This window comes from Parasteatoda tepidariorum, chromosome 4 (assembly GCF_982258835.1).
Source record: "Parasteatoda tepidariorum strain Cologne lab strain chromosome 4, Ptep-v5.0, whole genome shotgun sequence".
Classification (NCBI taxonomy): domain Eukaryota; kingdom Metazoa; phylum Arthropoda; class Arachnida; order Araneae; family Theridiidae; genus Parasteatoda; species Parasteatoda tepidariorum.
Window position 1 is genome coordinate 54,047,570 of NC_141758.1, and position 24,104 is coordinate 54,071,673.

Here is a 24,104-nt window from a genome sequence, read left to right on the forward strand (position 1 = left end):
TAGAAATTGTTTAAAAAAAGGTAAACGTGTAGTTTTTAAGGAGGTACTAATCGCAGAACTTTCTTGCTTGATACTTTTGAGGAAAAAAAATCTAAAGGTTTTAAAAATTACCAAGCGCTATTTTTCATAATCTTATAAAGCGAACTCTATCTTTCCAATATTTTCCGAAAATTATAGTGCTGTCGAATAATGCATTATCATTAAAAGTTTTAGAAGTTGCAAGAAAATTCAAATCAAAAATTTAACCTAAAACCCAAGATTGCGAGAATAGGAGTCTTTTAAGTAATCAAAATAGTGAAATAAAACAATACTCTGAACTATACGTTACATAAATAGTTGATGACTTTGTTCGGTGGAGATAAAGGCAAATCTATACGCAATTGATAGCAAATACAGCATATAGAAAGTCTTTTTTTTTTTTGCTAAATGTATGGTACAGTGCGTGCGCAAAATTAAAAATGGAACGCCTCAATAGCTTTTCATCAATTGATCGGATTTTTACACTCTGAGTTACAAAAGAATATTGCTCCGAAGGTCTAGCTTTCAATATGGTTATTAGTGCAACCGATATTTTAAAGTACAAAATCAGACATACCTCAAAGAAATCATACCTCTTATACTAAATCATTTAACGCGCTATAGCCTTATACCTAGCTTATAACACAAAATCAAAACCAACGAAAAATATTGTAAGATTACAACTTAAATCACTTAAATAACATAAAATTACTTTTTAATGGACATTTTATTTTTATTTCAAATAAATGGCTAATTAATTAGGGAACAGAAAAAGCTGTCGCCTTTTAAAAATTTAATTTGTTTCTATATTTTCACATGTACAACACGATGTGGGATTCGGAAATGCGCTACAGATTGCTTTTAACATTGTTTTTGAAAACAGACATTGACATTGTTTTTGAAAACAGACATTGATATTGTTTATGAAAACGGATATTGACATTGTTTTTGAAATCAATCGATGGAATTTATTATGTTAAAAATAATGCATTTTAATAACTTAAACTGATATCTGCCCAAAACTAACTGTTCTATTTTCTCGAAATAGAATATTTTTTAATACAGGTTCAAACATCGAGATATTAATATAATCCCATTTCATTTTTATCATATTTTGTCCCGAAATTATTTTTAAATGAACATTGCTGTCCTGTTTTTCATGTAGTTCATTCTACATTTCTTTTCGATAGACTCATTCGTTCTTGACATTCGAAAATCGAACGTTCTTATATGAAATCAATTTTGGGCGAACTATTCTTTTTGAAAGCATTCCTTCAATTGCACGTTTTGGAGGGTAAAAAAATAAATAAAAATAAGGAAGTGACATTTTGAAATGGCAGGGACCGAAGGTAGGGGGTGAGGGGCTGGTGTAGAAGAAAAATGGTGGATAGTTCGAATAATCAATGAAGTGCAGGTGTCGTGCTGTAGGCAAGCGATTTAAATTTTAGGTGCCTCAGCTTGTACCCCAGGTTTTTCGTAATGAATAGGATTTGCAGCCGATGATGTAAAAAAGAAGAAACGCAGATGGGGACAGGCCTGAAAATCACGCCTTAAAATGTTATTATTATTTTTTTTCCGAATGTTTTCTTTCGATTAAATGTCAGAACGTTGAGCTCTACTTACTTCTCCTAGGGAATTTTTTATCAGATTGAAGTATACGAAAAAAAAAGTTAGTATGGTTTTGATGGGAAGATAATCTAAGGAGTCTACTATCTATCTATTTATTTATCTATCTATCTATATATATATAGCATAATAAATAAGTCACGATTTATTGATGATTTAATTATATTTAATTTTCAAGATTATACTATTTTCATTAAATAATATTTACCCCGAGGAATTAAGAATTAATCTTGCTTCGTAATCATGATGATAATATTAAATTCAATTTTTTGGATTTGGGTAATATAAAAGAAGAAAATATCTGCTTTTTTGATTTATACGATAAAAGAAATTATTTTAATTTTAATATAAATGAGCTAATTACTTGGAATTCTAATGCTTGTAAGAACATCTATTTAAATACCATTTTTAATCAAATGAATAGAATTAAAAGAATATGTAGTAATGCTTAATTATCCAAAAACAAATAGAAAAACTGTTTCAAAATTTGATTAAAAAAAAAAAAAATGGATTCCCAACTAAAGTAATTAAATTCTATATAAAATTATTGAGTTAATTTTATATTATTGTAAATAAATTTACTAAAAAACTTCTTTGTACGATATAGCGATCTCAAGTTATAACGTTCATTTTCGGTTGGACCACAATGGCCGTTATATCGAGCATCGTCTGCATAACCCGGGTTATAAGGAAAATCCTCTCCAAACGCAAATTTTCGTTCCTTCCGTTTTGACTCAGAAGTTTTCTTTTTCACAACCACAAACAATTAACAAATCAGTTAATTAGTTGAATAGGGAGAGCTATATTCACTATGTGGAATTTTTCCTCATCGATAATAAAATAAAACAATAAAATATTTATATAGTAGAGCCCGTACGTAACAATTCAGAAAACAGAAACATATTCGTTTAATCCGGTCGCTACCGAATTCAAAGTTAGAACAAAAAAATTAAACCCTAAATTATTAAAAAAAACTTCTTACGTAAATTGCTTCCAGATTCCTTAATAAAGAAGTGAAAAAAAATATTTTGCTAATTGATTGTTGTTTGATTTACTTTTGATCTTCTTTTTCTTTTAATTTTCGTCTATAGAAGAAAATCCATTTTGTTTTTGCAACTTTTTTCTCCCCTATTTAGGAGTTTTTTAATTTCGGCTTTTTCTTTTATGAATTAGACTTTTAAAAAGGTGAATAAGGAGCAGGCTTTAATTCAATGAGATTCTTTTCTTACATGAGACTTAAAAAATAGAAATACTTCTTCTGCCGCTCAGTTACTTCTTGATGAAATTTCCTCAAAACTCTTTTTTTACCATTCTGAAACGAGACAATGTCTATTCTAGCTGGTATTACCCCTTTCTCTGAAGATTGCGCCCATTGTCGAGAGCTTTGAAACAAATGATTCAACTATTTTATTAATTATTTTACTCACTAAATAAAGAAAAAAATTATTGCTAAAAGTGTATATTCTAATAAATTTATAAAAAAAATCCCAACCCATGTGATCAGCGGCAGCCAATTAAAATCGTAAGCGGCACAAAGGTCTTAAGGAAAAGAATCGAGCTACTTTATCTAAGTATCCCAAGCTTTAGCTACTACTATGTAAATAATCCTAACATCCAGGTACTGGGGTGCACACGCTTTTTTATGTTGGTTAGAGCATCCGTCTACGAGCCCAATGGTCCTGGGTTTGAATCCTGTCGGCAACCAACGAATTTCCCTGTCATACTCTCTGTTGCGGCATCAATGGACAGTTAGTTTAAATAATTGTTTTAAATCGTCTACCAACTCTTGTAAATATAATAACTGCAACTCGGACTCGCTGCTAGGCAACCCAAAAGATTTTCCTTATTTTTCTTGTTATTAATGTTTTATTTATCGTCTGCGTATGTCAGTGGAAATAAAAGAATACAATCGTTGTATGGTGACTTCATACGCTCGAACACGCAACGCAACTACCTCACTCTTCGACAGATGGCAACACTGCTCTTCGCCTTAAATCCACAAAAAAATTGCCTGTGTCCACAGCGTCTGCACTGGGACGGTGATTTTATACACGACCACGCTGCTCTCTAGTCTCGAGCAACATTCTGAACTCACGGTTGACGAGTTAGATTTCTTATTATCTGGAGGTAGAGTGTGCTGCTGCCGCTGCCACTACATAAAGCTTCCTTACTCAACCTAGACTGGGGTGTCAACCCTTTTCTATGGTGGTTGGAGCATCCAACCACGATCACAGAGGTCCCAGGTTCGAATCCTGCCGGTAGCCAACAAACATCTCTCAAATTGTCCTTCACACTTCTCATTCATTATGACATATGAATCGATTTAATTTAGCAAATATTTCAGTTGGGAAAAACGAGTTTTCTTCATTATTATAATATATACTCGGTTTTATCGGAAAGGGATTTTATTAGATCAAACCGGGTTTTACTGCACTCGCAAAAAATAATTTATTTAAATTTTAAAACTTAAAAAGTATTTTTTTTTAAACATTGAATAACATTTATTTTTTGAAATAAAGGGCTATTTTCTTTCAACTAAAAATGTAAGTAAATTTATTCTCGTTGTTGCAAATAAAAAAAGGAAAAGAAAAATTAATATAACCCACTTTTGTCCTATTTTCCTCTACTTAAAGATAACATTAAAATAAGAGTGTTAAGAACATTAGAAACTAAATTTAATGGAAAAATAAGCACAAGAAAAAGCACTAGGCAATAAAATAGGGAAGTTAAAAGTGCACCTATAAGACATCTTAAGACATACAGGCTGTTTAAAATTAGAAGGACGGTTTTCGAACACGAATGCAGTTCAAAATAAGAGAACAATCCTTACAGAAAATTCAAGTGACAAGTCATAATTCCACCCCCACCCCCTTGTAATGTACCTAGTTCTAGAATTCCTCGATAGATGACGCTGCAAGTCCTTTATTGCTTTTTTCGTTTTTTCCTCTTCGTTCTGATGCATGTAAATTTCATTTTCGGAGTACGATACATGGCTGTGGACATTTCAAAAAAGAATGTATAGTGATTTTCCTTTAATGGAACATTATGATCTGGTTTTCATTTATTGTTTCTTGCTTTACGGGTTTACATTCCAATGTGGGCTGATCGTAAGATATGGTCCCCAGTTGACCAGATAAGTGACCACTTTGTAAGGGGACCGAGGGTACGCGATTCCAACGTAAAGTGCACGACCTCGCGCAGATCGTCAGTCCACGGAAGAGGGAAAGCCGTTCCTTTTGCTGAATATCAAAATTGTGATGGCATGTCCTCGGATCATCCTCAGGGATGTTTCTCAATAGACCATTACGCAGCTCTAGGGAGACGTAAATAAACTAATACTACTGTTTTACTACTTGGAGCCATCTGTTAGAACATTTTTTTAAAACTAAAAACAAACAAAAAAATCTGAGGAGAAAAAATTATGCCGTGTTACATAAATTTGTTGCAAAACTGTTTTCTTGTAGTATTTTTTCTTAAAATTTAATACAGACTAAAATTTAGGGTTTTAGGTAGGGCCGGGGTAGACTGATTGGTAGAGAGTTGGGACCATTTCCAAGTGTTCGTGAGTTCGATCTCATCCGGCCGAAGATTTTCCATGTACTCGTTAAGTCGTATTTTTGGCCATAGATGGAGCCAATGAAAAACAAGAAATGCTGTTTCTGTGCCTTAAATCCGCTTGGTTTCACCAAACTGGTCTGCTGGTATTTGCTAATTGCCATTAGAGACTACAACAACAACAACGGGCTTTTATGCAGTTATATATCTTATGCTATTTTAGTAATGTTTTGTAGACATTTGAAATAACGCTTTCTAACAGAAAAAATGCTTTTTTTTATAACTGTTATGAATTTGCAATAAAGCAGTTTTTTAAAAAATGAAAAGCTTTGCGACCGAATATTTTAAAGATTAAAAAGTTACTCCAACTTTAAATTGTTTGGAATAACCAAAAAATTCAGAATTGTTCATCGATTAAATTTTAATAATTTGTATCTAACGGGAAAAAATTTCACAAAATTCGCACCTTTTTAAAATGTTTGTCTTTTTATTTTTTATTATTTATTCATTTTTTTAAATATGCAAGCTATTTGTATATTTTTATGACTAACGGCAAGTTTTTTTCAAGAAGATAATTACGTACCTTAAAATTAGAGATTTGCTCCGAATTTAAGGCACTCGAACTATCATATACTATTTATATATATATATATATATATATATATATATATATATATATATATATATATATATATATATTAAAACATGGAGAAAATATGAAAAAAGATGTGACGATTTTGTTAAAAAGAAAAATCTTAGAAAATTTAAAAAAAAAATATTCACAAATTTAAAAAAAGAACGATATAATCTCGTCATCAGCTCACACCATTATATCCGAAAAAAGTACTTTCTAATATTTATTACAGCCAAAAACGAAGAATAAAGCTCAAACTGTAATATATAAAGCGAGTAGCGAATTCAAATGTACTCATACTCACCGGTTTTTTTTTTAAAGCTGATAAAAAACGGGTTCGAAGTGAGTTCGCCAAATTACAAATTATGAAAGTAGAAACGTAAATGGATGATGATGAAATCAACTTACGGCGCGTTCTTACTGAAAAACACAGAAGCGCGTTTAATTTGTTAGTTACCTTGTATAGGCCCGAATCTGCGTGCACTCAAGGTTATATTATTATACTGAATAATTCAACATTTACAATATTTTAAATAACAATATAATTATTCAAAATATTTTCGAGTATACCCGGATAAAGAGAATAACGACTATCTTGAGTGAAATTTTAATGAATCCATATTTATTTTAGCCAACTATTTTTAAAACTACTAAAAAAAATAGCATCTTATTATAAATTTAATAACTAAATTTTCTATACACCTTATTGTGTCACTAAAATTTTAAAGTTTTTTTCAGTTGCTTTCTTTCAGAAAACTTTTTTCCCCTTCCTTGTTCTTTCGTGGAGCAACTTCGGGAAAGCTTTCCTGAATTGGAACTCATGGTTTTCCCGAACAGGAGGATCCACTACCCCCTTGCCTTTCAATTTTTGAGAAGAAAATCTCACCTGCGCACGTGGCGGCTTTCGGCTTAACAAGAAAACTAAGCAGGAGCAATAAAAAACGTGTTAATCACTTCCTTTTGCCAGTTGTCCTCTGGGCCGCTTCGATAAGGCGCTTCTGCAACATAGCAGATAAGCCTTCTATAAGTTTGAGGGGGTGGTACATATGTCTTAGCCCCCTCATCTCACCCCCGGGGCAGTTCATTAAATAAACCTTATTGTCACCTAGCCCCTTGCAGAGGTCGAAAAAGATAAGGCCACTATCTTTTAGCCACAGATGGTACACGTTTAGCCACAAGAGGGCGCTGTGCTACATTTAACTCGGAGATTTTTTTTAACTTTACAAGAAACCGATAGTTTCTTTTTTTTTCCTTTTTAGGCGCGAAAACACGAAATAGCAAACGATAAAAGAAGAATTTAAAAACGATTGTGCGAATAATTTGATTTGTGGAGTTTTAATTTGAATAGTATAGAACATTTTTTGGTATTCGGGTAAGAATGATGAGAATTTCTTATCCAACATGAAGTTTCTAAGGGCTTTAGAAACGGTATTTATCATCTTCAAAAGTATGATTTGTCGCAGAACTTCAGCGTCGAAAAAGAAGTTTCCTAATTATTTTAAGAGGTCTGCCGAATTTAGATAAAAATAAGAGATGTTCTATAAAATGGGAATGAATCTTCTTTATAGTATTTGATAAGTGTTAGAGATTTTCATAAATTGTTCGTATAAATGGAAATTTTTAGGGTATTAAAGCTACAATAATTTACCGAAATTAAAAGAGACTTAATATTTTTTTTTTAAACTCTTTTAACAGCTTATTTTAGTTTGAGCTGTAACGTTACTCTATAACTTGGAAACAATCGAAAACTTATCACTTTATTTTAGATAATTTCTTAAATATAAAATTAAACAAATTGAAACAAAGAAAAATTGGTAAGCTATCATAACTGTTTTCGATGTTGTTAAGTAGGTGCAAGTTTTAGATTTTTTTCTGCAAGAAATTTAGTGATTCATTCTGCGGAATTTGAAAATTCGAAGGCATTCAATACGTAGTAGTTCACTTATTTTTGTTTCCTATCCACAATTTTACGTGCACAAAAATCAAACTAATACAAACTTTTAGTCTTGTATTTACCTCATCTAAATAAAATTTTATTTGTTTCTGTGCAATCATGGCTTTTTCAGGGTATATAAGACAAGATGTAGTACTGAAAATAATTTCGGAATAATAGTAATAATAATACAAGAAAAATTCAAATTTCTCTAAATATACATTATTTTGTTATTCGATTATACATTTATCTGTACATTTGTCTATTATATATTTTCAGCTATCTATCGCTTTGAAATGTACTGAGAACACTAGAAGTTTTAAAAAATTGAAATTTTCAACATTCAATCTGAAAGGGAAGAAAATTTGTACTGCTGTTATATTGAACATAAGATAATATTCAATAAACACAGATTAAAAATACATAAAATCACAAATCTCGCCTCAGCAACTCACTAACCAGGAACATGTCATTTCAAGAAAATGCATCCACCCTGAGTACAATAAAACATTTTTCAGTATTCCCCCGTCAGCAAGCGTTTTATTCAACCTGCACTAAGTTAATAAATAAGTATAGTCATATATAAATAGCAAAAAATTATATATAAGTTGTATCGATTATATATTTGAACTGTCACTTTCTGTGACAAATTTACACGGTTTAAGATAGTATTGTGGGGAGAGTAGTTACAGACCATGTCAACCGTCATCTAAAGAAAAGGTACCCCGTATAGAGTCGAGTTAACATGTCTTATATACTAGTGAATTGTAGTTGCAATTTTGTAGTGGTAGTACGCTACAGTACTCCCCCTCTAGAATTATATCTGTGATAGAATTCGATGAACGAATACCACTAGTTGATTCATTGCTATTTTTGTGAGAAGTCGGGAGAGCTGTATTAAGATAACCGTATTTTTTTTTAGTGCTGAATGTGAGAGGTGTATTAACTTCACGGTCCTAGTCGCTCCTGTGTTGCCGTTAGCAGTCGAGTAATCACAAGTATGCAAGCCGACGTTGCGCGTGATCGAGACGAGACTGAGTAGCAACATTGAGAGGAGGTGGATAATGTCGCAGTCACATGTAGCAAGTCAACTGTTCAATGTAGATAATCCATCGAAGTAGGCGTTACTGTCTAGGTAGGCGTGTTCATATCGAAGTGGGCGTTACTGCCAAGGTAGGTGTGTTCACATCACGTCCGAAGGTCACCAATTGAGGGGAGTAGCCCTCTCATATAAAGTTGAGGACAACTAGGACATAAATCAACTAAACATTTATTAACAACTGAAGCATAACAAGCTAAAAAACAGAAAAGTAAAATTAAGTATGAGTGTGTGCACCGAGTAAAGTTCGAAGCTTCTTACATACTGGAGAAGATACAAGGTTGCCGATCGTGTGTTTGTCATCCAGTTGATTCCTTTGGCGACTACGCACCATGCCTGGCGCCACAGTATGTTTTATTGTGCCTCATGCTTCATTACACCCCCCTACCCTACATTAAAATTGTCTTTCTTCGAGTCACGTTTTTCGAATAAGGCTAAATATTAATTCACCATTATGAAATTTTATGTGAGTCATTGGATTCTTTTTTATTTATTTGATTAATTATATGTCTTTTTTTTGTTACAGAATGAAAATGTTTTATTACTTCATTTTTATAATTATTTTTTGTTTAAAAAAATAGCAATTTTGTACTTATATACATTTAAAAATTATATACATTTAAAACTATACATTTTTAGAAAAAATGTATAGTTTTAAATAATAACTGTCTTTTAAATGAATAATTGGCGCCCATATTTCAGAAAAATATTATTATATTAATTTCAGGCCTACAGAAATTTAGACGGAAAAAAGTAGGATTTTTTTTAGGAATAGCTTTCAACGTAGAATAGCATTTAATACAATATGCTTCACCTTCTCAGCCTCCCCTCCACGTCAAAATCCTTCCACGTCATTCGAAAAGGATTACAAGATTCGTATTCACATGAACTAAAATTCACATAGTGAGATTTAATATTCACACAATATAAACAAATAAAATCTCCAATCAATAATTTAATAAAAACGTTGATTACATTAATTGATGGATAATTGCTTTCTACATACACTTTTTCAAATTTCAGGTATTTTTCTAATCATTTAAAAAGTGCCACATGAAATTTTAGGATTTTCACTTTCAGCTTTATTTTTTTAAACCAAATTTATCCCTGTAGTAAGAATTTATATAGAGTTTTATAGAAATTAAAGCATTTTTGAAGAAGAAAAAAATTTCCCGATTTTCAAAAAAATTTCACTAAAATGAAGATGGGATGAAAGGACTGCAACTTGATACAATAGTCAATCAATAGCTTACAGAAAGCTTCTTAACTGAGAATTTCTTTTCGCGGAAAGTTTTTCATTATATCTAGGTCTGCTAAAAAGTGTAGACTGTATATGTAATAAATGGAATAGCAATATTAACATAAATATGAAAGTTGTAAGTAAGTAGTAGTTTTAGTAGAAAGTAGTAAATAAAGTAGAATGAAGTAGTTCGTCGAAATAAATGGAATAACAATATTAACATACATATGAAGGTTGTAAGTAAGTAGTAGTTTTAGTAGAAAGTCGTAAATAAAGTAGAATGAAGTATGAAGTAGTTCGTCGAAATAAATGGAATAACAATATTAACATACATATGAAAGTTGTAAGTAAGTAATAGTTTTAGTAGAAAGTAGTAAATAAAGTAGTAAATAAAGTAGAATGAAGTATGAAGTAGTTCGTCGAAATAAATGGAATAACAATATTAACATACATATGAAAGTTGTAAGTAAGTAATAGTTTTAGTAGAAAGTAGTAAATAAAGTAGAATGAAGTATGAAGTAGTTCGTGAATAAATGGAATAACAATATTAACATACATATGAAAGTTATAAGTAAGTAGTAGTTTTAGTAGAAAGTAGTAAATAAAGTAGAATGAAGTATGAAGTAGTTCGTGAATAAATGGAATAACAGTATTAACATACATATAAAAGCTGTAAGTAAGTAGTAGTTTTAGTAGAAAGTAGTAAATAAAGTAGAATGAAGTATAAAGTAGTTCGTCGAAATAAATGGAATAACAATATTAACATACATATGAAAATTGTAAGTAAGTAGTAGTTTTAGTAGAAAGTAGTAAATAAAGTAGAATAAAGTAGAAAGTAGTTCGTCGTATGTCTGGAAAGAATCATTTAAAATTATTAAAAAGAAGAAAGACCCATCTTTAAAAAAATGTTAATGTTATTTTTTTATTCAATTTTTAGTATTTTTTCTTCAGTTGATAATTGTCTTTTCAATTGTACAAAAAATAAGGTGATCGTCAGTAGTATAGGCGGCACTACAGCGTAAACAGCAGGGGGTCCCTATTCCTGACGTCATCATGGAAAGTCAAGGGGTGCTTATTTCTGCCCAACCGGAAGTTGCTTATTTCTGCCCGTCTACACCGGAAGTTGCTTATTTCTGCCCTCCTATGAACCGGAAGTTGCTTATTTCTGCCCGTATACTTATTTCTGCCCGCCTGTAGTTTCGATTTCTGTTTATTATTTAATTTATTAGTTTTTTGAGGGTGGCAACACATATTAATTTTAATATTAGTTTTCAAGGATGGCAACACTTAGAAACTTTGTTATTTGGGGAGATATTGTATATTATGAAGTTATGACGTCATCTATTATTACATAACACATAAATGATATCATGCTTTTGATCTAGTGGCGCCATCTATGTGAGAATAAAATGACTTTAAATCTATTTTAATATTTAAATCTGTTTTAATATTATTTATTAAATATAATTAAGGCTGAGGATCGAACTCGCGCCATTAAAAAGCCTTCGTGGGTCAGTAGTTGGATATCATAACCACTGACCCACGAATGCTTGGTTAGATATGTGTTAATAAGTTTAACTTTCGTATTCTGAACACGTGTATAAATTAAAAGGATTTGATAACGATATCATTCTACAGTTTCATCGATATTCACTTAACCTTTGACAGTTATTAAATAATTATTTCTGCCCCCTCTTAATGTTATTATAACTTTCTCTGGGTGGCAACGGTACTGACCATACACGCGTTAATTATTACATAATAAATAAATGATATCATGCTTTCACTCTAGTGGCGCCATCTATGAGGGAATGTCAGAAATAAAATAACTTTAAATCTATTTTATTATTTAATTTAAATATAATTATTTGCTGAGGATTGAACTCTTCATGTGGTGATAAGAGATAACGATAAATAGAGGTTACGAGAGTAAAGTTTTTCATTCATCATGGATCTTTTGAAGTTCAAACATCCCTTTACAGCTGTCCTCGCAGGTCCAACAGGTAGTGGTAAAAGTTATTTTATAAAAAAAGTGATTGAAAACCAAATGATACAGCCTTTCCCAAAACATGTAGTATGGTGTTATGGCGTTTATCAAAAATTATATGATGAGATGCCTAATGTTGTTTTTCAAGAAGGACTTCCATCCGATTTGAATCAATATTCAGATGCATTAATTGTGATTGATGATCTCATGAGTGAATTGGGAAATGATCCTCAATTGACGAAATTATTTACAAAATTTTCCCACCATAAATCTCTTAGCATTATTTTTGTGGTTCAAAACATTTTTCATAAAGGAAAGGAAATGAGAGAAATATCCTTAAATGCTCATTATCTTGTATTATTTAAGAATCGTAGAGATCAATCGCAAATTACACACTTAGGACGTCAATTGTACCCTCGAAAAGTTAATTTTTTTCAAGAATGTTATGCTGATGCCACATCAAAATCTTATGGTTATTTACTCATTGATTTAAAGTGTGATACGGAAGAATCTTTACGCATGCGTACTGGTATGTTTCCTGGAGATACTTATTATGTGTACCAACCTCGATAACTTCATTTCAACTGCGAATTTCAAGGAAATTAGATGACAACTTTAACCATTGTTTTTGAAGGTTTTCAACTTTTATCAACACCTATAAATAGGACAAGCACTCGAAATTCAAATCATTTGAAAGTAAGATGTCTGTATGTAATGAGCGAACATTAGAGCTCATGAAATTGATCTCTAAAACTAAACATTGCAAGCCTCTTTTAAAAAAGTGTTCAAAAAGTGAAATAAAAACTTTGTGTGAGTGTGTATTGAATGTATTGTGTGGTAATATACCACTCACGAAATCTCAGAAAAATAAATTAGCTCCTCATAAAGAAAGTTTAAGAAAACTTTCTAAGAAGAAATTGCCATTGTATAAGAAGAAAAGAATTCTTGTACAGAAAGGAGAAGGATTTTTATCATTTTTATTACCTGCAGCTATTTCTGTCATTAGTTCTTTAATTCATAGAGTACAGTAAGAAATTTGTGTTGGTTCCGGAGGATAGAGTGCAAGTTGCGGAACACTTATCACAATTGGATCAACAAATGAAGAATATTCTACGGAAAAAGGACTTAGCAGATGACGAGAAAGCAACCCTGTATTTACAAATATTGCAGAAGTATACGCACTTTTCAATTTCGAGACCGAATAAACCAGAACCTCAAACCGTTCAGGAGGAAATTACGAACATAGACGATTCTCCAGTAGAGTCTACAGAAGAGATCTCTTCAAATATCAAAAAAGAAACTGAAGACTTGGAGGGAAAAATTCTAACTGCTGTTCCAGTTCGATTTCAAGAAAAAGCTAAAGATATGTACCAATTCTTAAAAAATAATGAATCTCTCCTTTGGAACGCTAAAGGTGAAATTATTCATGAAGATAAAACTGTTCCTGGAAGTAATATAGTAAATCTTATCAATGACTTTTTGCGAAATAGAAAATCAGCTCCAGTGGGGAGAAATGTATTTTTGAAAACATTAAATGATATTCAATTACCATCACATTTAGATGTAAATAAAAAATTGTATAGTAAAAATAAAATTGTTAAGAAACCTATGATGTATGCCCGCAGAAGTGCTTGGGTGAAACTTTGAATAAAATTTTATTTATTTTATTAAAATGTATTTTGTCTTTATTGATCATTTTTTTCACAGGTGAAAAAGTTTATATTATCAAGGAAACATTTCACCCTTTATTAATTAATACAAAAAATTTTAGAAAAATAGATAGAATTTTCTGAAAAACTGGAAATTTCCTTTTTGCAAAAACATAAATATTTTCTTAAAAGATAGAAAATTTTTTATAAGAATAAAAATATTTTTTTTGAAATATTAGAAAGTTTTTTTAAAAAGTTTGAAATATTTTTACGAAACAAGCAAATTTCTAACAAAAAGTAAAAATATTTTCTTAAATCAGAAAATTTTTGTGTAAAATCATAAATATTTTCTTAAAAGATAGAAATTTTTTATAAAAATAAAATTATTTTCTGAAATATTAGAAAAGTTTCCATCAATAATAAAAATATTTTCTGGAAATTTTGTTAAAAAGAATTAAAAATGTTACACTATTGCCTACATAACAATATTTAAATGTAAAATTTTATAATAATGACATGAGAGACACTAGATTTAGTTTCATTCTTTTTTTATTTTCTAAACACAAATCTTACACCATATTTTTTCTTTACAAATTGATACATCTGAAAATCATTTACATATAATTGATTTGAAATATGATACATAGAATAGCCTTGACAGCGTTTGAGTAAAAAGTAAATACAATATTGTCCACATACATTGGATGTAGGTGATTGAAACCAGAGTTGGCCAAAAATGTAATCGATTACATTTTTTGATTACAGTAATCAATTACTTGTAATCATGATTACAATTTTCGAAAATTTTGATTACAGCTGTAATCATGATTACAATATTGATTACAGTAATCAATTACTTGTAATCGTGATTACAAAGTTTGATTACAGCTGTAATCATGATTACATAGTCGATTACAGTAATCAATTACTTGTAATCATGATTACAATTTTCAAAAAATTTTGATTACAGCTGTAATCATGATTACAATTTTGATTACAGTAATCAATTACTTGTAATCATGATTCCAAGTAATTGCGATTACAAGTAATCACAACAAAAACGATTACAAGTAATTATGATTACAAGTAATCAAAATATATGATTACATGTAATTTGATTACAAGTAATTTGATTACATGTAATTTGATTACATGTAATTATGATTACATGTAATCTAATTACACGATTACAAGACTATTGCATTCTTATAAATGATTATATTTTACAGTAGATAGTAGAATGTATTTTATAATGATACATTTTGCACGTATTAACATGTACTGCATTTTGTACGTATTTGTATACGTACAAATGAATGTAACTGAAATGTATGTACATATAATTTTATCTAGTGCATATGTTCAGACATTTCAGTTTCACACACATGTACATACACTTATATTGTAGGTATAAAATATATGTACGTATGTATATAGATAATAATTACGTATGTATGTGCAAACAATGTAGACATGTACATTTATACACAATGAATATATGCATTTTATGCAAATATTTGTGTATGTAAAATGTATATCTATGTTCATGTACGCATGTATATACAAGTACTTGTGTTTGTACGAACTTACATACATTGTCTGTACAATGTATGTCCCATGCATGTATGTGCAATTTATTTATGAACAGTACAATATATGTATGCATGTACAATATAGGTATATCTGTAGGATGTACAATATATGTATGTATACATGTACATGATATGCCTGTCCAGTGTATTTATGTACATGTACATAATATGTTCATGCTCAATGTAAGTATCCAAATATGCATAATACATTTGTATACGATTGTACGTACATTGGGCGTATTTATATTTCACATATATTCATACATGCATTCGACGTGCATAACGTACGTACATACACACATTTGAGATGCATATATTGTACAGATGTATATACATATAGCGTACGGATGTATATTCATGTAATGTACATATGATGAACTGAACATATAATGTTCATATAATGTACATATGTGTGTACATATACAGTACATATGTGCATAAATATATTGGGCATAATTCTTTCGTACAAATTTAACATGTGTACATGCATGCTATCCCTATCTATGCATATGGTGCAATGTATATATGCCCAATGAATGTATCCACACATATACAATACACGTATGTTCCATGTATGTATATCCATATGTACTATATATGCACGTACAATACATGAATGTATGTACATACATTGTACATGCGTACATACATTACACGTATACATATGTACATTACATTTATGTCTAAATATGTGTACAATGCAATAAATAAAATGCATGTAAGTTAACTTTTAATGACTCAAGCAAGTTAAATGACAAAATCAAACGATATTTAAATTTAGTTTTCAGCTTTAATTGTTCTATATCATTTTGAAATTCTCTGAATAAAAAATTATTTTCAGGTATTTTCATAAAATGTTTGACAATGCAGATTTATTTTTTTTATAACATAATGCATGATTCATAGAAATGTTTTAAATGGTAAGAAAAACGGTAAATTTTATGTGTGGAATTAATATTTAGAAATTCCAAATAAAATTATCGTTTGCTTTCTAAAAAATATGAGGTCGAGTTTCATATGCCTTAGAATAAATTTTAAAACAAATTTTAATAACTTTACTCATGTAAATTCTTTTCTGTTTGCACAATGTATGTGTATATTGTAATTACATATATTCAAATGTACGCACGTATTTGTACATTACTTGTAATTATGTACATGTATTCGTTGTATGCACATGCATACATTGTGCATATAACTATTTCTTTGTACATCAATGCATTACATGCGCATAAGTATTAACAAAGTATCTAGTTATACAAGTACATACGTAAGTTGTACATAAGTACATACTTTGCGTGCACATATATCGATGTACATATAAATATGCATGTATACATGTACGCATTTTATTTACGCAACTATGTGCATATATTGTACCTTTAAATAACATTCTTACATATTGTACACAAATACGTACAATTTTATATACAAACGCAAATTGTATATACGTTCTATTATCGTAAATTTATACAATATATGCACTTAAGTACATAAAAGCGTGCAAACGCATAAACATTATTTTCATATACGTTCATACATGCATTGTCTATGTATACAAATATACAAAACATTGCCTTTTTGTACAAACTAACATACATGCGTACATGTATCATAAATGCATAATTATATGTACTAAGCATATGCGCATTGCATTAAGTATATTACAATATAATTATGAATATTGTACGTACAAACAACGTTTGTGCATACATTGTATGTATAGGAATCGCAAATTGTACGTTTATGCGTGCGTACATTCTATGTACATTAAAATATGTAAACACATGGCTACTTACATAAAAAATTTGACTGTAGTATACAATCGTAATAACTTGTAATCGTATGGTTTGATTACAAGTAATCACAATTACATGTAATCAAATTACATGTAATCATGATTACATGTAATCATATATTTTGATTACTTGTAATCATAATTACTTGTAATCGTTTTTGTTGTGATTACTTGTAATCACAATTACTTGTAATCATGATTACAAGTAATTGATTACTGTAATCAAAATTGTAATCATGATTACAGCTGTAATCAAAATTTTTTGAAAGTTGTAATCACGATTACAAGTAATTGATTACTTGTAATCGTGATTACAAGTAATTGATTACATAGCTGTAATTATCTGTAATCAATTACAGTTGTAATCGATTACTGTAATCAACGGCCAACTCTGATTGAAACACTTTGGAATTCCATAGTACGTCCGTGTAGGAAGCGGTATTCACGTTGTAAAATCCGGGAGGTTTCCCATATGAGTCATAAAACTCTAACTGTCTTTGATCATTCAGAAATAACGCTAGCCAGTGAGTCCCAGGTTGTGATGAGTCATCTGAATTCGTGATAGCACATGTGTTTTCTCGGAGATTCGGAAGCGTATCTCTTGAATATACGCCTTGAAAGTAAGGTGATGTTATCTTATCTTGCGATAAAATGTTGAATAGTTGCAATCCATCCATTCTTCAATTTCCGAAGTCGAATAAAATATTTCTTGACTTGTTAATTTCAATCAAATTTTCAAATTCGGCAAAAACGATTACGCATACTGTTTTTTCCAGTGATTTGGCAAATTTCAGTTCTAATCTCAAATTGCTATGCTTAATCAGATTTAAATGTTCTCCTGAACATAGATCTGGGGAGAGATTAAATCCAAATAATGTATTTCCGTTCCTGTAGTCTTCTCTGGAAATAAATATTCCTCTATCTTGACCCATTCGTTCCGTTCCATCAAATAAAGTTTGATAGGCACGAATGTATTGATTTTGTGAAAAGTTGAGTTCCAATGGATTATGGGGGACAGGTTGTCCATCTACATACACTCCAATAAAATTTAAATCAAAATGTTTAAAATCAAAAGGAGATTTTGTCAATGTTGCATGAAAAGCTTCATTATCTACACAACCAATAATAACCTTTTTAGGCATTTGGCCCGAAAATATATTATCTTGAATAAAAGACATGCTCCCTTTAGGAATCGAATACACTTTGCATAGGACTCGATTAATGGGGTATTTTGCACTTGTTTTCTCGAGTGCTTTAGCATGACCAAGAAGCACTCCAGGGTTCACACGAACTTTTCGAATGAATAAAGAGACATGATCCAATACTACTTTAAATCCTTCAGATCCTTGTAGACAAAATTCTGGCTTGCTTCTTATTAGTTTTATTTTCAAATCCACTAAATTGAGTAAAAGACGATCTTGATGAAATAAATCTGAATGAATGCAGCCAATCATATCCACTGTTGCGCTTTCTTTGAAAAAAGCAGTTCTTTTATTTAAACCATCCTCAGAATCTTTATAAAATAACTCAGCAGTTAATTGAGATGTTTTGCTATCATATCCATGGTTTAGGAGAGTTTCAATGTAGGCCCTATAGGGATAGGTATTACTCGAATTGGAAACTGTACGATCGTTTAAAGATACATCTACTTGAGAAAATAATGAATGTAGAAATAAATTCACAGGTCCTATAACATCATCTTTAGTGATAGCTGTATTGTTCGTTTTTACTATTTTCGCTTTCACATACAATTGTGTTTGACTGAGATCTATGTAATCTTCTACACTTCCAGAGACATGAAACTCTACGGGAGCATTATCGAAAACGTTAGAAAGAGGATGAAATTGTATCCATTGACCATCTTGAATAACTGTTTGAGTTCCAGGTAAAGTAAAAAGTTCCAATTCCGATTTTACGCACTCAGGAGAATCTTTCAACAAAAATGCCATTTTATGGATCAAAAATATCACGTCCACTCACTTTGCGTGCTTTAGATGAAATGAATCGTTTTTGCTTCTTACGCTTCCTTTTATAGTTTCCTTTCCCGACCATAGACTGCACTTTATCAATCGCTTTTTGTGCTAGATTTTTTCCACTTTCTTTAGTTCTTGTTTTGACGGCTTCCTCAAAGTTTTCTCCAGATAATACATCAGATGCTACTCGAGTTCCTGTTTTTAAAACTTCTTTTCCAATAGTTTTACCACCTCTTACTAAAAAGGGTAGCGCTGCTCTAAATAATCGACGAAATATACCACCAAGTCCATAGCCCTTTTGGAAATTAACACCTTTATAATAGGGCAAACCCGAGCCAATTTGACTCGCATAATGATCTTCGAATTTTTCAGCACAACAAACGTACGGTACACTCATCTTGACGTCTTCTCTTCAAATGAATGGTTCAAAAAACGCATCGTACTATTTATAGTATTTGTCTCATGCGGAAATGTAAAACTATAATCACTTTACCACTTTCAAAAGGTACGAAATCACCTGAATTCAATCTGAGCTCCACATGGATAGTTTGAAAGGAGTGTCTCGTTAAAGGTAAGTATTGAGGTCTATCATAATACTGGCTGATTGTTTCACCATCATGTCCTTTTATTCGAACGATCCGCAGTAAAGGAGCTTGCGTATCTCCGACAATTTGTGGTGAAATTAAATCTGAGTAGACGTAAAAAACGGAAAAATTAGACCACGCGTCAGCCACTAATTCGCTTCTCCGGTTACCCGTAATGACTGCATCCTAACAATTCACCTAACTTTTCTAAATGAAGGCTGCAACCTTGAACGGCGTTAATTTTAACTCGTTTCGTAGCTTTATTGTAATTTATAGTAAATCGACTAGGATTTTTAGGTAAAGCAAGTTGTATAGCTGATACAATATCGAACATTGATTCGTAACACCCCACATCAATTGTTTGCCTCGCTGTCGATATGATATTACCGTTACTTATCTTGTAATGAAAATAATTGTTACTTTCATTTACGTTCAGCCAAGAATGCGGATAGATGATTTCAGATAGGCCTACTTCCCATTCCCCTTTTAGATTAACTGGTATCGGTAACTGCGTCTTAAAATGTGAAATTTTGTTGTTAGGAAAAAACTGCATGGAGCTATCAGAGGGTAACGTCACATAGAAAGACATTTTTGAGAATGAGTTTTCATAGGTTAAGTTTCACTATTTATACTTTTTGAATATCACTCACCCAGGCATTAAACTTTTCAGGATAACCTAGAAATTTAACAAAATATTCCGTGCTTCCTCCTTTCTTTCTCTTTTTGATAACTTTTTCTACGGGATAATAGCCCGAGTTGACTACTTTTTGTAATTCTTCTGCATAAAAAGTACCTTCTATTACTTCATTCTTTAAATCTTTTAATTTATACACTACAGGATTTCGATGAACTATTTTATCTATGACAAATAATTCTCGAGTCCAATTATTTTCATATCCTTTCTCAAATGTAAGTTTTGATTTACTAATGCGAACAGTGTCACCTACTTGAAAAACAGGTTTATCAATATTCACATTGTCGCTATATAAATTATTCCAAACTTGTTTCTGATTATCGATGTTCACTGAGGCTGGTTCCATTTTTATACTTCTATGCTTTGTATGATTATAACTATGGATTAATTTAGAAAGGACATCAATGTATTTTTTCGTGTTGAATTCTGTAAAGTATTTCCACATCTTCGTTTTTAAAGTGCGATTAAATCTCTCAACAATACTTGCTTTAGTTTCATTATTCGTTGTAAAAAAATGAACTCCTAAATTTTTAAGATGCTGCTGTATAAGTTTATTAGTGAATTCTGTTCCTTTATCTGATTGCAGTTTCTCAGGTTTTCTTTCTCTAAAAATAGTTTTTAAAGCTGGCAATACATTTTTGGCTGATTTGTCTTTAATAGGAATAGCCCAAGCATACTTTGAGAAACAATCTATACAAGTTAACAAATATTTATATCCATTATTAAATTTCGCTAAAGATTGCATGTCAACTAAATCAATTTGAAATTGTTCATCTATACCTCCAACAATCACTCTATTACGTTTAAATTTATGCCTCACTGGTTTATGTAAAGTATAAGAATCTTTAGTCTCCAACCATTTCTTAACGTCGCTTTTCTTCACCTTACCTTTCACAGAATTATAAATAGCATTTACACCTCCAAAACTTCCTGGATGTCCAGGTTTCGTATAAACAGATGAAAGTAAACGATTCATAATCTATTTCAAAAATTGTTTAGAAATTATCAGATTTTTTTTCTTTGATAACAATTTAATTCTAAGAGTTAAAATTAACACTCATAAACATTCTTAAAAAATAATGGTATACAATAATTTCTATAAAATTAAATAATAATACCTATTTAAGTATAAAATAGTTTTCCTTATTGTATTACAGCAATAATTTTTTCTTCTTCTATTTTAAGAACCTGAAAAAAGTATTATTTTGAAAAAGAAAATTCATGCCTGCTGAAAAAAAGAAATCTCGATTCCTCTGAAAAACAAAAGTTCACAGTAATTTTTACAAAATATAAAAATAACAACAAAATATTTTAAAACTTAAGTTATTTTATTTGCAAAAATCATTTTTAGCAGCAGTTAATAAAGTATCTAATTTAATTTCTCTTAAAAAAGCTTCACACAAAAAGTCTTTAAGGGATTGTCTAAACAGCCTTCGTTCACTTAGTTCATTATTAAAATCCAGAGCAATATTCTCCACATGTAAGTCCAAGCAAGACTCATTGAAATCGTGAACACTGCACACAACCTGGTCTAGAAAGTCAGCAGACCTGTCTACTGACTTCAGACCTTTCTTCAGTCCAATATGTTTATTCAACACAATTTTCAGGCAATCCTTCATAACAGGACCCGCTTCGTTAATGTCTGAATTCTTTGGCACCACTGGACACTGTTGATGGGTGGATTCTTGAAAAATGTTCAAAAAGTCCACGGACCTGTATTTTAAATTAATATAGCCGAATGTCACACTATCTCGACACTTCTGTAGTTCTCTCCACTGTTTGAAACTGATTTCCGTCTCGTGCTTGTATACGCGACCACTTCTGCAGGTATATTCGTCCACTAGCAGATACTTTCCCTCGTCATTCATCAGCACATAAAATTTTTCACGGGGATTAGCTGGAGGGATCTCTTCCAAAGCCATGTTGATGTCTGCAATGCCGAAGATACATGTCGGTGGACCATGACAGAAGCAAGCATTATACTGTTCAGGCTGTAGAGTTATACCATATCCTGAAGGATAGTATGAGTCTCCATATCTGTTAAACCTTCGTATATGAATGGCTGATTTCTTGTTATACGTGCTGGCCAAAACGAATAAGTCCTCACCAATTGGATAGCAATACTCTGGAAAGTTTCCCTCCTGGAACAAACCTTTCCTCTTTGGTTCATCCTAATAAAATAAAAAGAAACACTTTTTTGAGTCACCAAGAACAGCAAACAAGCAAAACCTAATTACTGTTTAGACATTAACTACATTATTTCCAACTACTATTTCTAAGTAAATTGTATATTAATATACAATGTAAAGTTTAAGAGTAAAATATAATTTCTAAGCAAATTGTATATTAATATTTAATGTAAAGTTTAAAAGTAAAATATAAGGATAAGTTTCGAATAGGAGTGTTAAAAACATTTAGTAAAAGAAGTTAAAAATTATGTTTAGCCTGGAAAATCTATTAACATTAAATAAAAATATTATTACACATGAAGATAAAATAAGGGTAAAAAAATATTACTTACTTGAATTTCATCGTGTTTTCTTTTTAATGAAGAGTTGGCTTCCATAACTATCTAAAGACTGTAAAACTCCACTTAAGAAATAAATATTAACAATTTTCACGAAGTAACTACATACGCCAGAGCAAAGGAACTTGTTATATACGATAGGGAAATTATAATCAACACAGTATTAATCGTTGCCAACAAAGGAAATATAACTCTAACAGCCAATCAGAAAAATATGAAACTGTCACATGCTTAACTACTTACCAGCGCAAGTGAAAGGAACTGAATTCAACACACACGTCATAGACCAAGATCCAACTTGTTATACCTTATCAGAATGACTCGCTCTGTAATCAGTAGTTGTGTTATCACACAAAACACGTCACACAAAACAGGCGTATGGTCAGTACCGTTGCCACCCAGAGAAAGTTATAATAACATTAAGAGGGGGCAGAAATAATTATTTAATAACTGTCAAAGGTTAAGTGAATATCGATGAAACTGTAGAATGATATCGTTATCAAATCCTTTTAATTTACACACGTGTTCAGAATACGAAAGTTAAACTTATTAACACATATCTAACCAAGCATTCGTGGGTCAGTGGTTATGATATCCAACTACTGACCCACGAAGGCTTTTTAATGGCGCGAGTTCGATCCTCAGCCTTAATTATATTTAATAAATAATATTAAAACAGATTTAAATATTAAAATAGATTTAAAGTCATTTTATTCTCACATAGATGGCGCCACTAGATCAAAAGCATGATATCATTTATGTGTTATGTAATAATAGATGACGTCATAACTTCATAATATACAATATCTCCCCAAATAACAAAGTTTCTAAGTGTTGCCATCCTTGAAAACTAATATTAAAATTAATATGTGTTGCCACCCTCAAAAAACTAATAAATTAAATAATAAACAGAAACCGAAACTAAAATCGAAACTACAGGCGGGCAGAAATAAGTATACGGGCAGAAATAAGCAATTTCCGGTTTGTAGGTGGGCAGAAATAAGCACCTTCCGGTTATGTCTGGGGCAGAAATAAGCAACTTCCGGTTGGGCAGAAATAAGCACCCCTTGACTTTCCATTATGACGTCAGGAATAGGGACCCCCTGCTGTTTACGCTGTAGTGCCGCCTATACTACTATCGTCATTGGTAACAATAAAATATGCAAAATGGTATACATTTTATTTTTTAACAAAT

At 30.9% G+C, this 24,104-nt stretch overlaps 2 protein-coding genes across 2 annotated transcripts; both read right to left on the reverse strand.

Moving 5' to 3' along the window:
* Positions 1–12,672: 12,672 nt before the first annotated feature.
* Positions 12,673–19,080, reverse strand: LOC122272172 (uncharacterized protein F54H12.2-like). Its single transcript, XM_087162168.1, has 3 exons — positions 18,741–19,080; positions 17,896–18,602; positions 12,673–12,747 (listed from the first exon to the last, which is right to left on the reverse strand). The coding sequence occupies exons 1-3, from the start codon at positions 19,078–19,080 to the stop codon at positions 12,673–12,675; spliced, it is 1,122 nt and encodes a 373-aa protein (XP_087018294.1).
* Positions 19,081–21,685: 2,605 nt separating this feature from the next.
* On the reverse strand, positions 21,686–23,334 carry LOC122269881 (uncharacterized). The gene is made up of 2 exons (XM_087160372.1): positions 22,904–23,334; positions 21,686–22,553 (listed from the first exon to the last, which is right to left on the reverse strand). Exons 1-2 carry the CDS (start codon positions 22,946–22,948, stop codon positions 21,711–21,713), a joined length of 888 nt encoding a protein of 295 aa, XP_087016498.1. The 5' UTR covers positions 22,949–23,334; the 3' UTR covers positions 21,686–21,710.
* Between the last annotated feature and the right edge of the window lie 770 nt (positions 23,335–24,104).

Coding starts and splice junctions, on each gene's coding strand:
- LOC122272172 (XM_087162168.1), bottom strand. CDS start 19,080: ATGGCATTTTTGTTGAAAGATTCTCCTGAGTGCGTAAAATCGGAATTG. Junction 18,603..18,740: donor TCGTACAGTTTCCAATTCGA/GTAATACCTATC, acceptor CTTTTTTCAAAG/AAAGCGCAACAGTGGATATG. Junction 12,748..17,895: donor CCAAATCACTGGAAAAAACA/GTATGCGTAATC, acceptor TCCTATTTATAG/GTGTTGATAAAAGTTGAAAA.
- LOC122269881 (XM_087160372.1), bottom strand. CDS start 22,948: ATGGAAGCCAACTCTTCATTAAAAAGAAAACACGATGAAATTCAA. Junction 22,554..22,903: donor GAAAACACGATGAAATTCAA/GTAAGTAATATT, acceptor TTATTTTATTAG/GATGAACCAAAGAGGAAAGG.